General features: G+C 38.9%; 2 protein-coding genes across 8 annotated transcripts in view; one reads left to right on the plus strand and one right to left on the minus strand.

Moving 5' to 3' along the window:
* The window catches only part of tnfaip8l2b (tumor necrosis factor, alpha-induced protein 8-like 2b), a 354,084-nt gene that overhangs the window by 33,939 nt on the left and 304,688 nt on the right, over nt 1–15,457 (plus strand). The gene's annotated exons all lie outside the window — the stretch shown is intronic.
* The window catches only part of sema6cb (semaphorin 6Cb), a 139,332-nt gene that overhangs the window by 10,389 nt on the left and 113,486 nt on the right, over nt 1–15,457 (minus strand). For 5 of the 7 annotated variants that reach the window (XM_072393699.1, XM_072393698.1, XM_072393697.1 and 2 more), the window contains 3 exons: nt 9,561–9,619; nt 9,141–9,191; nt 5,814–5,969 (listed from right to left, as the gene is read on the minus strand). In XM_072393699.1, the coding sequence (XP_072249800.1) occupies nt 5,814–5,969; nt 9,141–9,191; nt 9,561–9,619 (266 nt within the window). The remainder of the gene's footprint in view (nt 1–5,813; nt 5,970–9,140; nt 9,192–9,560; nt 9,620–15,457) is intronic. The other 2 variants (XM_072393702.1, XM_072393703.1) reach the window with 2 other exon arrangements.

Raw genomic sequence — 15,457 nt, forward strand, 5'->3', positions numbered from 1 at the left:
TTAGTAGAGACGTTTCAGGAACGAGATGTGTGTGCACATTGTGGCTGACTTGTGAAAAATCATGCAAGAACTGCCAGTATGTCAAGATGGACAAACTGAAAAATCTGACTTAAAAGTCTATTTCACTGTCTTAATCAATATGTTCTGAATATGCAGCCTCTGTCCGACCCTTGAAGTTCAGAAAGGTTTTTTCCTCTTCGTTTGTTGTACACTTCAAAACAGCCTGAACAGTTTTGCATTGTCAGTGGAGTCACCGTCAGTGAATCTCACTCTGTTGAGGATTATTTCGGACTCATGTGAGGTTCCGGCACCACTGTGCCAGTTCCTAAAATGACGAGTTTAATTGACCGTTTTTTTTTCCTTAAACCCTACACGTTTGTTTCTTTCCCCGCGATGTGACTTGAAGCTTCTGTGATGATCAGATATTATGAGGGCGGTTAGAGGGGATACACAGTCAGAGCTGAGTGATTGATGATACAGGCTGTGTCTGTTGCCATGGTCTTCAGAAGTATAAATAACTCTTTAGAAAACTAGCTGGCGTCAAAGTCCCCCCCAGGACACCAGCCTTCTTGATGAAAAGGTTCAGGCTGAGTTCACTCTCTGCTCTCCCCTATAATGTTTTTAATGAGTCTGAAAACAACTGCTTGACTTGATTCCATCACCATCATCATCATCATCATCATCTCCATGTGCTTGCCAGCTAAATTAGCTGCCAACCTGACTTTTTCATCCAACCCAAACTGGTTCATCTAAATGTATGGAAAAGGCGAAGAAAAGGTCAAATCACAATAGAGGGCAGGAGAGGAGGAGATAATGAACCAGAGAGCTCTAAAACACAGAATCCTAAAGTACCTATTTCTGCATGTTGATAAAAAATAGAAGGGTGGGTGTATTCCCCTGCCAGAAACAGCTCTAGTGCAACCTAACTGCAGGCATTTTTCTAAATAGCAGCAGGTCAACAGGTTCCTACCCCTGCCTTTTAGTCTTCTGATAAATGTACATAATGTAATGCAACTACCCACATCTGAGCAAACAAATCACTTAAAGCTTTTTTTTGTTTTCTTCCTGACCAGAACTGCCTAATAAAATGCGATGGAACAGATTAACATGGCTCATGTGGTAAATGAGTATCTGCCTTTTTACTTCAAACATGGATTTACAGAAGGTTTAGATCTACTCCTATGATGACCCATATGCTCCGTATGTTTTGCATTGTGCAATGTTTTTTAGATAGCACAGACATGATCTAACATTTGCTGATGGTACTGCAAATCTCAGATTTCCAGGGCTGTAAGGATTGCTCTGAGTTTCAAGACAGAAACTCAGGCAGTCTCAAGAGAATTCAACAGACTTGAAACACCTGTTAGGCTGCTACAGGGAACTGACAAGTTCTTGTTCTGGTTCTGATCTATTTGTCAACCATATTAGTTTGTTAACCATCACAGCTCTCTAGGGAAAGCCCGTCATACTCTGCTTTTTTTAAGAGAAGATATTCTGAAACATTCTGACACATCTGAAACTCATTTGCATACGTAAAATAAGAAAACAAATAATTACATAATTCTGTTTAGCTCGTTTTCTTTCATGGTGCTGGTTTTGTTGACATTGGCTCTTTCTCTGGAGTCATTTTTAATGTCATTAGTGACACCTGTGCTTTTTTTTACAAATGAGAGTGCTGTATCTGCTGTGAAGAAGGCCTACCATTCGCATGCTGACAGTACTGTCCGGTTTGGTAGCCATACCATCTGCTGCAGCAATGTGACCAGTTTCTAAAGTTGTTTACACATATAAACACTGGAAAATTACTACAGAATGACTACAGTGGGAGATTATCTGTGTGAGATGCACTCTCACAACTTTAAATACTAGCAGAGGTTCCTGGGTACTTGACCTCTCTTTAGGGAACTGATACAGTAAACTTGGCAATAGGTCTGGAGTGAATGTTTTGGGCATTTTTGTTTCCAGATTCATCCATTCAGGAAAATCCCCAGAAAATTTAAGGGCTGGAGAGCATTTGTAAAAACCACTACTTTCTTTGTGGACAAGTTCAGGATTAGTCTCAAGTTTCAGTGTGTGGTGAAAGTGGAATGCCAGCAGCACATGTACATCCATTAGTGTCAGCTCTTGATGCTTTCAGCCACTGCTGTGAATCATGAAGTGTTTAAAAGTGCTCACAAGTGACTATATAATTAATACACATCAACCAGGCATTTAGGATGGTAATATACTTGATGCCTATGGAGATGCTTCATGTGTCAAACTGTAAAGCTTGAGTCATTATATGGTCAGTGTTGACAATTATATTAATTAAAATGCATATCTGTCCCCTCTGATGAGCAAAAGAGGACTTGTCAACAAAAGACAAGGCAGACATCTCTAGATATGCAGTACATGTTAAGTCAAGTGGTCTGTTACAGGTCGAATAAAAAAAAAAAAAAGCCATTAAACCCTCAATGTGCAATGTCTAGAATCTGAATCAGTCTACAACTTGTTACAATAATCTTAAGAGGTGTATTATAGTCAGAGTTTTCTATAGGATAGCAGTCCTTAGCTATCGTTAACGTCAATGATGCTGCTTCTCCGTACACCATAAACTAATTGCTTTCTACTGTTCGATATTTGTCCAAACCCTTATCCTTTTCTGGTCTTTTTGATGCCCATCAGGCTCATAAATACAAAGCTGTGCTTCGTTATGTGTATTTAGGTTTTTGACCTCTTCAGCATCAAAATTTCCTTTGTGGATCCTCATTTGTTATTGTTAAACCCATTTCAGATATTCTTCATGCTAATCATGTGCAGAGCAGTGCTTTTTAAAGTACTTTTTTTTTATTTTTTAAATTGCACTTGCAACGTCTGCCTGCTCCACTTCTGTGATTAATAAATTCTACAGTTAGTTGACTTGTTTCCTAATTTCTGCAAGTTCATTGTGATGAAGGCCCAAGTCTTAAACCTATAAGTCTGGTGCTATGGAGAATACATCAATTTAGCCTGATTATTTTTAGTCTTCGATGTAACCCTTTGCTGGACAATCGGTACAAATCGGACAAAGACTAAACCAGAGGACAATTTACTTTATCACAGTTACCCATTTGGATTCTCATGTATCCATTTTCCTGCAGCGTTGTATAACTTTTGTTCGAGAATCTTTCTCTCTTGACTGCTTCTTCTATTTTTGTCTGTTATCTGTGCTCTGTTGTCTACCAGCCCACCTTGTGGCTGCTGTGAGATATGTGACACAGCTGCAGAGCCTCTACAGAAGGTACAGACGGAGAAGCAGATATCTGATGAGAAATGGACAGGAAGTTAGTGATTGGAGGCCCTCTTGGAACAGTGATGCTGTTACTTCCACACCAGCTCCTCTCACACCTTATCAACCTGGCTGTTCAGCGCTTCTGATTGAAGCAGTAGCGTCACGGACTCTGGCTGAAATAGATTGTGCTGCTGTTTCTATTATATCCTACACCCTCCCCTTCCTGGTTGTATGACTCCCTGGCTCTGAGCCCTGCTGGTTATTTATTTGTCATGGACTTTTCTAATTTAAGCCTGAGTAGCTCATCATTGCAGCCACAGAGTCTGTCTGTGAAAATGGAAGCTTGTTTCTCTTGCTGAAGATTTATGGACTTGTGACATGGTCTCTATGCATGAAGCAGCAAGAAGAGAACAAAACACTGCGTTGTGTTGCTTTGTCCTCGTTGGACCTAGTCCAAATGAAAAGTATATTGTTTCTAAAGCTGCAGGAATATGCCCAAGACTTTAGGAAAGCAGTTCCAGAAACTTTCTCTCTCCTGCTTTGAAGCTCTTGTCTCACTTAATAATTTTACAGTTATTTTGTGTCACTTCCTAATGCAGAAGCTAAGACCTCACGATCTTGTAATGTTTCTCCTCCATTGAGAGTTAAGCCATAAAGATCAATATGCGATTAAATATTCAAGAACTTTTATAGGTTGTGTCAATGATTGGGGCAACAGTTGATAAATAATATTGTCTTTGCAGCCAAACACTCCAGCAGTCTTAAATAATACTGTTTTGACAGGATCTTTTTGTGTCAGCAATCAATGCAAATGGTCTTTAACAGCAGTAATCAATACACCGCGTAGTGAGATGTAGTATTATCAATGTTTGGGATGCTGTATTATGAACATTTATTTTGTTTTGATGGTATATTTTTCAGTAACAATATTTTCCTAAACCTAACCAAGAAGTCTGTGTTCAAAACACCAGAATGTAGAACCTAAACCTAATCGACTAGTTTCTATGTCAGAATCTGACCAAACAGCAAATGAAAAGGTACTTGAAAACAAAAAAGGTATAAAATAAATGAAAATAAATATATAAATGAAATAACAATCCTCGACTGGTTTCAAACAGGTGTAATGATGTCAAGAGACTTCACCAAGTTCTGGGGGGAACTTGCCTCCTGTGGGAGCATTTCTATTTGTTTGAGGCAAGCAATCCAGAGTGATACTGGAGTGTTTTCTGTTGGAGTTTTAATATTGATGCCACCAGCACTTTCATCAACACCAAAGGACAACTTGTCCCTATCAGGATAGAGAATGTTTTTCCTATGCTTTAAAGAGAAAATACGGGTTTGATTGAAAGAGTCATGAAAACTTATTTTGTAACTATAATTAAAAAACTAAAATTAAGCCCAACTATGTTGTTCATGATACTGGAAAATTGTATTACTTTTTTTGTTTCCTGGAAATTGTAAGGTTGTTGTTCTTGAGATAAATTAGCAGATTCAGGTATGGAAAATTAATATGGGTATTTCTAACTATTCTGCCGTTTAAGACACTGAGCACAAACTGAGAAAGTGGCTGAATTTAAATTTACTCACAATGAAAATAAGCAGTAATAAAAATATTTTTTAGTTGGTGTTTTACAAAACTGAGTTGGAATTTTTTTATGCAAGCCGATAGATGCTACCAGGCTTATTAGTTTATATTTAGTTTGCTGAAACGATGAGGGAACATCTGTGTGTTGAAGTATTAAATAAAAGATGAGGGAAGGGTACAGGGGAGAACTGTTGTTTAGACTCTTCTTCTTGATTTGAGGAGTTAATTAGAGCCAGTGCAGCTTCTGTTTACATCATCAAATGCGCTCAACTCGTGGCTGCTGTATTGGGCACATAAAGACGTATGGTGGAGCTAAAGGTAACAGCAACATCAGTCTCTAGTACTTTTGGAGTTCCATGGACTCATGCAGCGCTACACAGGATTAATTTTTGTCTCTGAATGTCTATACTGTGGTCCTCCATCCCACCACTTGGGCCGCAAGTGGAGCTGCCTGGGAAATTAAGTGTCACTTCATGTAACTCTGGAGCTAATGAAGTATATGGGTGATAAAAGTTAATTAGCAATGCGTAAGGCCATTCAGTCAGATTGAGAGTTAAGTGTTAGGGAGCTAATGAAAGTAATAGTTCACCTTGGAAAAATATTTTCGCTTATTAACATGCATACCACCAGGTGTACTTGAATGGCCAACCCCCAGCAGGCGTCAACGTCTTTCACCATGTTTCAACCAGTCTACATTAGCTTTAATCACAGATTGTAGAGTGGAAAGTTTATTTTTGAAAACAAAATTCACAGAGAGACATTACCTATGCCATTGCTATGTAAATGTACGTTGGATGGCTGAGGTGGTACACTGCGGGAATGCATGCTGAAAACAGCAAACCGTTTGTCCAGAGTGAAAGAGTGTTCATTTTATTTTTAGTTAGTATGGTTAGAAGTGCATAGTGAGGCGATCGGGGCCCAGCAGTGCAATCCCCTGCAGGTCCAAATTTAATTGGGACACATGTCCCTCCCCCTTACCCTCCATCTCCACACTGATTGGCTCTGAGTCAGGTGACCCTTGGTCCCCCACAGAGGGAGGGCGATCAGGACCTGTACCTCTTTCAGAGTCACCTGCCTCCTTTGGAAATTCCGCCCCATGATAGGTTGTGCTGGCGCTTGTGGGTGTGGTCTTTCCTGTGGTTGTAGCGAAGGGGGAGGAAGAGGAGGAGGAGGGAGGGTAACAGAGTGAGTGATTAGTGAAATGTGAATCAGTCTGGAAAATCAACTTTAGAGAAATGTGGATGAGTCCTGAGTGGAGAGAAAACCTTCACCTGTTAACATAAATACCCTGAAATGATGAGGAACATGATAAACATACAGAGCAGAAGTTAAAGAGGTCATATACTTTGTTTCTCCTTACCTTCAGTGTGTTTTTGTACATATAAAAACACTGCTACATAGCCCACACTGAAATGTGTTTTTCCCCACAAAGGACAGTGCTGCATAACTACCTGAAATGCCTTGTTTGTAGTCATGGCTTTTCTTCAGTTACGCAATAGCAACGTGATGGAATACATTTCCATAATGCATAATCCCTAAAGCTAAGAATGATAAGCTGTCCTGCATATAACTATGGTTGGTCAACCAAGGCAGATGGGAACTTTTAGGAGGGCACCTTAAAAAGACAGGCGATAAAATTAAGTGTTTCAGACAGAAGGTTATAAGAGGTGCTGCAGTAATGAACAATAAATTACTGTGTGTACATTTAAGCATGCAAAACTCCCCTGGTTGATAAAATTCTGAACATGAAAACAAGCAGAATAATGGCTCCTTAATCAAGAGACCAGTTCACTTCTCCACACACAAATGATGATTTTAAGTTCTGTAGTGTACTTTACCTGCTGCTTAAACTTGCATTTGACTTCTCCACAAACTGATTTAGGCATTTCAACATTTGCATCCTTGACTCTCTTCTTTTTACAGACAAGAGGACATAGATCCTGGTGGCTGGTGTTTTTCCTTTTTTTTTGTTCCCCAGTTCTTTTCCACTGCTTCACCCGAGGTATTTCACAGCAAACATAACTCAATTTGGAATCACGACAAACATATGCCAAGAGACACGCTGGGCATTAGCTGCCACAGGCCTCGTCTTATCAGACATATTTATCTTAATGACACACACACCACATCTTGATTGCATGATAAGCCCTCTGTTGTCCTTAAATTATGGTGAGCAGCATGCTGCTATTGGCTTGTGCTCATGTGCTAATAAGCCAGCCATAATGTTAGCATTCTGCAGAGCTCACACTCTGGCTGGAGGAAAACTGCTTGTTCTCTTGCTCACTGTGAGCCAGTTGACAGTGTTCACTGTGACTGAGGTGTCCTGTCAGTTCACCATCTGTGCTGGGCAAATTAAAACTGTACACCATAGGGTATTTGGTTTTTGGCCCTGGTACTCCGAACAATAGCTCCACGGCTTCCTCATTACTTTATTTATCAAAATTGTGTTTTGTGAAATTGCATATATGATCATATTTTGTTCTCTCTAAAAGAGAGAACACGCTTGTTTCACACCATCTCTCCGCTTGCTGCGATTGTGTGGGTGACAGCTTTGTTCAACATATGGGGTGCTTTATTGTCTACGAAAGCTGATAATTGATCTTTAGTGGAGAGACTTAAAAAGCTTTTTGTGTGAATCAGTGAGAAAAAAAAATTAGACACACAAAATAAGAGGATCTGACTGCATGAAGAGAACTTCAAATAGGGCTGTGAAGCATCAGGGTGGTGAGAACCCCGTAGGATTAAGCAGTAGGGTTGCTCATCAAGTCTTGCTACCAACTGAGTGGTAATTCTTCCAGCAGGGAGGCTTGACAGACTACTGAGGGACTGTGGAGCTTTAAGCCAAAGCCTCTGGCAAACCAAGTGGCCTCTGTTCAGAGAATAAGACAGAAATATGTAAATGGTTTTGGTGAGCCATAATACATCATATCTTTCTGTATTATGGACTCTGTGCTGATAATAATCACCATCTTGGATCAGATGCGGCCATTAGCTCCTCTGTGTCCCACTTTGTCTGTTATGGATCTCTTTTTGAGCAGGTCTTAAAATCTCCTCAAAAAGCTAAGGCAAGTGCTTTAGCTTTGTAGATAAAAACTAATCAGACTGGCTATCAATCGTCAGACTGAAAACAACAAGTTATGAATGTTGTATTGTTGGAGAATCCAGCGCCACCTCGTCAATCTTATCTGAAAGACTGCCAGCTTAGCGCCATTTTTACTTCTACTCCAGCCTTGCCAGGAGCTGCTCGGTGTGGCTGGCAGGGGAAGTAATGGGACGTGACAGGGATGATGATCTTTCTTGATACAGGGCATTAGGCATCTTGGCCAGCGGAGCTCCTGGTCCATCAGAGGAGCAATGCTACAGACAATGGCTTCAATGTTTAAACTGTCAAACTGGCTGAGAGGGAGAAGAAGCTCCAGCCATTTAGCTGCTTCAGTAAAAAGTCTCTACCCTTCCATGGGGTTAAATACAGCTACATTTACTTTGCTGCCATATAAATTAAAATAATCTGATCCTCTCCTCACAGCAAGTGATCACATGGAGGTGCAATATGTGCTATAGGGGTATTTAAAGAACTACAATAGTTTTAAAAACACATTCCCTATTTGTCTAGATTTGTTTTAATTATGATGGTTGAGGTTTTTTTTTTTAAAAAATCATGACAGATATGCTAAGCATTCAGAAAACAAACAAATTTTCAAAGACAGTTTGGACTCATTTAACAGCCTCAACAATATGACTGAATTTAGTTCCAAGTCGTCATTCTGACAGCGTCACGTACTGTCTCTTTGTCAAGACTCCCTGGCATCAAAAATGAATGCAAATGGAAGCCTTGAATGTCAATTTTTAACTTACCAGGCAAACATACTAAAGTGTTGTATTCATTATTATCCAGTGTGATTGATTAGCATTGTGATGAGGTGCATTTTAAACATGATACTTTCCTGAACCAAGGACAGTGCATTTGATGCCTGAATTAGGAAGTAAAGCAACGAAAATGGAAACTGAAAAAACAAAAGTGTGAAAAATAGCTGTCCCTAGCTAGCTTTGAAGTTGTTTCTTAGCAAGCGCTCTGGAATGACGTCAGACAATAAGCTACTGGTGTCTGCCTGTGCATTATACAAGAGGTGTGATGGTGAAAGCCTGAACCAAAGAAGAAACAAACAAACAAAGAAAAATAAATAAAAAATCAGGCCAACAACCTTCCTGAGTATAAGACAGGCTTAATAGATTTAGTGCTCAATGGGGACCAGCTAAATCAGTGGAAGCAGGTAAATGAAAATATTAAAATACATTTCCACTGACCATACGCCGAATCTAGTGCCGGGTTTTGCCTACGAGTGGTCGCCAAGACATCTGGAAACGACAAATAAAACAATATAAGAGTGGTTCATGGGTTACTGTTCCATAATTTTTGTTAAAAGACAAGAATTGTTTAATTTGTCATGTTTGTGGTTCTTATTACAAACCTGCAACATGGATCAAAATACCATCTAACATGAAATCACTTAAAAAAAAAAGCCCTTTCAGACAGGAGTGTGAGCTTAGGTGGACAAACTATTGTACAAGCACCTTCAACATGAACTTAGTTATATCATTACCAGAAATAAATGCAACATAACTCTCAACTTTGTTTCTGTTTAAACCATAATCAAACAAAAATGCTGCTATCAAAAGTAATATAATACTGATAATGCTAAGAATATAAAACAGTTTCCATCTCACCGTGACAAGTATCCGGATGCTGATAGAAGCCATTCTCCACGTCCTGTTCAAACCCACCTCTGAAAACATAAAAGCACATACAAAACCGTTGCAAATATGACTGAATTTGAATCAATCCATTTCAAGCAAAGCACTTCTTTTCAAAATTGGTTTTGCTCATAAGAAGAGTTCGGAGATGGAAAGTGATGTGCATCATTCCAGAATATAATTTGTTTGGTTAATGTCAGAGTGTCTCTGTTGTTGTGGCCCCTGTAAAGGGAAAATCCACCCTTTGCTCTACCTACAAAGTTCTACACTATCCATTTTGTACCCTACAGCAAAATCTAGGAGTAGTTTGTGATGAGAGGTAATTTACCTCTGTGATTCCTCGCTTGTACCCCAGTTTGTCATTTCTTACAAGCACTAGATCTCCACACAGCACTTTCCATCACTGCACTGCATTTCAGTGTATCGAGGCTACTGCTGGTGAAATTGGTACCTACAGTTTACCTGCTTTGTAATACAAGGCCCAGTGCACAATTGTGAAATGTCAGTGAAAAATGGTCTTGAGGGAAGGTTGTTGGTTGACACAAAAGCCTGTCATTTACCAGGGATATATTCATAAAGATATTTCTATTCTTGAAACACTCACTGGGAATGAGATTTGATATAAGTTAATAGGAAGTCCAGCTATCTGTGTGGCTAGTTTTCTTGGGGAAAATAAATTGCCAAAAAAAAACCCCACATGAATGGAAGAGTTTCTGTAATAGCGGTTTTTAAGCATCTTTGCGTGGATTTCTGTCAGGAAAAAATGAAAAAAATTGGACAAGATGTAAAAACAAGATATCGTTGATCTAAACTGTCCTGAACAATGAGCATTTGTACAGTAATTTCTGTTTTTCTACACTTTCTTGCCACGTTATTCAGATTAAATCTCATTGACCAAGCCTGAAAATTGAGCCACAGTCGAGTCAAAGGAAGAATAAATGCTCAATCATGCCAAATAACTTCTTCTTCACTGTATAATTGTTGACCTTTTCAAGCTGTGGGCTTGTGATTCGAATTCTTTTAATTTACCTTTTAACTAGATCAGTGGTGAGAGCGGGTCGTCCAATAACCTGAAGGTTGGCGGTTCAATCCCCACTCTCACTGCTCAAAAAGATTGGTGAACTGACAGCTGGAGGGCAGTTCACTTCATTGTCACAGCTGCCCTTGAGCAAGGCACCGTACCCCCATGCTCCCCGGGCGCTGTGAATGGCTGCCCACCGCTCCAGTGTATGGCATCTGTGCATGTGCATGTGCATGTGCGTGTCAACAGGTGCCAACCTGGATGGGTTAAAAGCGGAGGACAAATTTCATGTGTATGCATGACAAATAAATCTGATCTTAATCTGATCAGACAATGCCTGATTTTCTGCTGTTCTGACTAAAACGAGCCTACGTTTAATACACTGGTCTCCCACCCAATCAAATCAAATCAACTGCTCATCTAGAGGCATCCGTTCGACTGTTACGTAATGAGATCACATCAATATAAGGTGGAGTAGAAGCCTTCTAGCTGAACGCAGCTTCACACGGATGCAAACAATCCTCCCACACTTTGCAATGAACCAAATTATATAGATACAGGCTCATAAAATGCACCATCTAAAGAGTAATGATCCAGTATCCACATTGTACAAGCAAGCATACACGCACAACAAATCAATTATCAGTTTATATAACCTGAAAACAAAAACAAACCTCTTTCTGATTTCATGTAGAGACTTCCTTACATGTAGAATTAGCAATCCTACACAGACACGAGGTAAACGCGTGATATTTCACTAAAATGCACATTTCAGCAAAATTCATTTCTAAATAGGAGCAAGAAACAACTCAATTTCCAATAACAATAATAGCACTGATGAAGGAGAAAGAAAAAACATCTCAAATAATAATAACCTACATTTTTTCACCACATCTTCAGGCAACAACTGCTGTCAGGTTCAGAGGAGTCTACCCTGCTCACATAAACACATCTAGTACACTAAATTAAAAGCCCCTGTTAATCACCAACAACGCTGACTGTCCTTTAGTAAGATCCCGTCTTCCCCGAGGATGGAAAAGAGCATGGAGGTGATTAATAAATCAGAAAAAGCTCAGTGTTGTGTAAATCGTGCCAGGCAGAGAGAACAAACTTCAGGAAAAAAAATCTTCACAGCTTTATAGAAGTTAATGTGATTTTCATCATAGTGAAGAGAATTTCTTAAGTTTACTTTGTACACCGTGTTTTAAGCCACCCAACCTATTTAGCTACTGTGTAATCTCCTTAGAAGCCTCTCAAAGCTAAAAGTCTAAAGGCTGTGAAAAGCAATCAATCCCTCTTAGATGTTTTTTTCTTCAATAAAACCATTTTTAAGGGACTGAATAAAAAATGCAAATAAAAAGAAAAGAAAAGAAATTGGAGCCCAGATTGGAGCAAATGGCTTAAAACACAAGGCTGGTATTAATTCGTAAGCTATGTTACAAATGTTTCAGCTTATTTGCATAGTTTTAGAGTGTTTTCACCCACTACTGCTTTTAGGGATAATATTCAATTCAATTGACTTAGAGAAACATTTAATATTAAATAAGTATTTAATTTGCATATAAAAATTTAATCGCCACTGCCAACATCGAGATATACAACTTCTACTTTTTAACATTGTGTTATGGATGATACATGGAGTATCAAGTTAAAGAAGAACAAGGCAAACATGATAGTCATGCAAAAGACAACATGAGGAAAAAAACAAAACAACAAAAACAAGTGTTATGTGTATTCCTATTGATTCTAATGCAGTCTGCAACAACAGATAAAAAGTCACACTGTGTAATTAAACAAAGCTTGTAAGCAGAACTGCATTAACTGGAAGAATGACAGGTTACATCTGAAAAAGAACACTAGACTTTATCCTCTTTGGTGTTCATCCACAGAAATAAAAAGCTGAACACAGGGACCACCAATTCATTTTGTTTTATTCTTCTCATAAAAAGAAGAACTCCATCTGCTTTCATCCATAAACCTCTTCAGTCTAGGTTTGTGTCCTGTAGCTGACCCCGTTACACTCATTAGGTAACAGCGACACTGATGTCATCCTCTCAGGGTTAACAGCACTGCTCCAAGATGGCAAAACAAACCAAAGGAAACACAGCTTGTCCACCTGCTAGGTTTTTTACTTTAAGAGATCATTATTTGTGTTCTTCCTGATAATAGAGGAGGGTTGCACTCTGTTGCATAGTATTGATTTCATTCAGAAGTTCAGTGAAAATACACAGTTCGCTGACTGGGCTTTACTTGTAATGAATGCAGTCTAAAAAACAGACCTGCAAATTCACACCTATACATCAGGTTCTAAAGTCAAGTCCAGATATGGACTCAAAACGATCAAATAATGTGGAGTCACCCAGAAAACATGCCACAAGGAGTCAATTGAAGTCACAGTAGTGGTTTTAAAAGAGAAACATTTGAAATGATGTCTTTTGAATACATACAATCTTTTATCTTATAGTCATATTTTCACTTTCATATCACTGAAAACACTCAACAGAATAGGAAAGTGTATAAATCAATAGCTAAAACAGTTCTCTGGATATTAATTACTTTTTTTAGGCTTTTCAAAAAAACTAAACAATATATTTAAGTGTTAAAAATCCATAGGTTTTTGGGTGGGTGCCTAAGACAGGGTATGGATGTCAGCAAGTAGCAAGAGATGGATTAAATGAAGCAGTTATCATGGGATGTACTGACCATGGGTACATTTTACAAATCCTTGCAGCCTCATCTTTAAAGGCGTTTCAGTCTCCCCTAAACAGTTGGCCTACTTTTCCCTACCAGGATCTGTCTTCAGTCTCTGGTCTTGGCTGTCTTTTGTTTTGGTGTTGTGCTTTGGCGACACTGATTTTGTCATATGCATTATGGATGACACAACACTATACACCCAGAAACAGCATGAGGTCGAGCTGCCCGGCCACACTATTTTTCAAAGTCAGAGACAAAGAGACAGAAACATGGCTCTCTGCTCTTCTCCTCGTATCCTTTGGACTTGGCACAAATCAGTCATTAAAATTTATGCCACCTCTGGATGAGAAAGGACCCTTGTTGAGAAAAAAAAAAAAAGAAATAGATAGTCCAGAAAAGAGAGATGAGAAAGGAGGTCCCAGGAGGTGACTTTTGAGCTGCTTTATACAAAACTGTCATCCCATCACCATCTCTTTATCATCCTCCTTCCTATTCTGCTTATTTACCAGCCATTACTCACCTCCTCTTAGTCATACATTCATTTTGTAAAGCAGGTCTAAAAACTAGCGTTATTCAAAAGTTGAACACTCGTAGCAACAGAATGTTTTCCTTGAATTTAATAACCCAAATGAAAAGCAGATATTCCAAACTTTGGACTCACACTCTCCATACTCCCTTTATTCCCGTTCATTTACCCACTTTGGCCTTCGTCTTTCTTCCTTTTCATACTGGCTCACTCCTTAGTGCTGTTCTGTCTCTAAGTTCCTTTTCCCCCTTGTGCCGTTTCCTTTTGCTCACACTTCTGTTTCTTTTTCTCTGGCAGGAACCTGATACTGCAGTTGAGTTTGGACAGGATTTTTTTTTGGCTGAACCCTTTCAGGTTCTGGTCCACTTGTTTCCACTGCGGCTCTGTCCCGTACGCTAAACACCAACTCATAAATCAAATGTCTGCGAGTAACTCCGTGGGCCTTGCCAGCGTGATGCCACAAAGGCATTTCCTCTTCCCCATCACAATAATATCTTACTCTAGTTGTCAGAGCCATCCAGTGACAGCAACTAAAGTCTTAACCTGAACCAGGAACCACATTTGTGAATTAAAACTCCTATAATCCAAAATAAACATAAAAAATATGACTTGATAAACAAATTAGTATACCAAAAAATGTTACTAAAATAAGGCAAAAAAAGCAATAAATAATGTAATAATGTGAAATAAATATATTTCTGCTTTAATTTTCAACTGTATTCGTTTAACTTTAACATCACATTTATTAATTTTTTTCAAGTAATCTTTTATTTTGTTTATTGAATTAATGATTTATCATCTATTTAATTGTATATCTATTATTTTTACCTTGAATTTATTTAGCATTTCCCTCCGTTTGACTTATTTATTTCTATATATAACATCAGTATCATGACAGGTTAGCTTTACATTGAAAAAGAATCAGACTTGTCAGCATCGTTGAACTCACCGTCTCTGATCAACTGGTAAGAAACCATAAATATAATTTCCAAATATATATTTCACTGCGGTCACAAACCTAGAAAAAACACAAACACTACGTCCTACACCCCATAACAGCTGAAAACCAAACAATAATAATCTAACAACAAGACCCAGTATATCAGCCTCTTTCGATTACACAAACAGAGTGCACACAGAAACATGCATTTAAAAAAAATCCCATTAGCCTTTGTCCGTGTGAGGGCAGGAAAAGTAATATGTGTGGGTGCCCAAGCAGAGGATATGGAATAATTCCAGGTCTGCACATTTCCTGCCATCAAAATAATCTATTGGAAAGAAGTTGATGGTGGATGTGGTGCTATAACTTTCCAACTCTGTGTGTGACATTGGTAAATGCAGCATGATGTCAATCTACAGCAAACTCAACACACCAGTTTAGAACAGAGCAGTTTACATAGAGTTAAAGAAAAACCATCCAGTGAGGTGATTTAGCAGCAGGTTGTACATCAACCACACAGAGACTCAGAGTCCTTGACTGTCAGGAGAAGAAAATAGTACCTTTAGCTGTTCTCCTCCACCACACCTTACTGCATCCATTTGTCTGACTGTTTATCCATCCATCTGTCCATGCCACCCCCCCATCCATCTTCCTTCCACATTTTGCTAGACAGTGCAGTACACATGCAG

This window comes from Leuresthes tenuis, unplaced genomic scaffold, assembly GCF_036924035.1.
Source record: "Leuresthes tenuis unplaced genomic scaffold, fLeuTen1.0.hap1 SCAF_10, whole genome shotgun sequence".
NCBI lineage: Eukaryota > Metazoa > Chordata > Actinopteri > Atheriniformes > Atherinopsidae > Leuresthes > Leuresthes tenuis.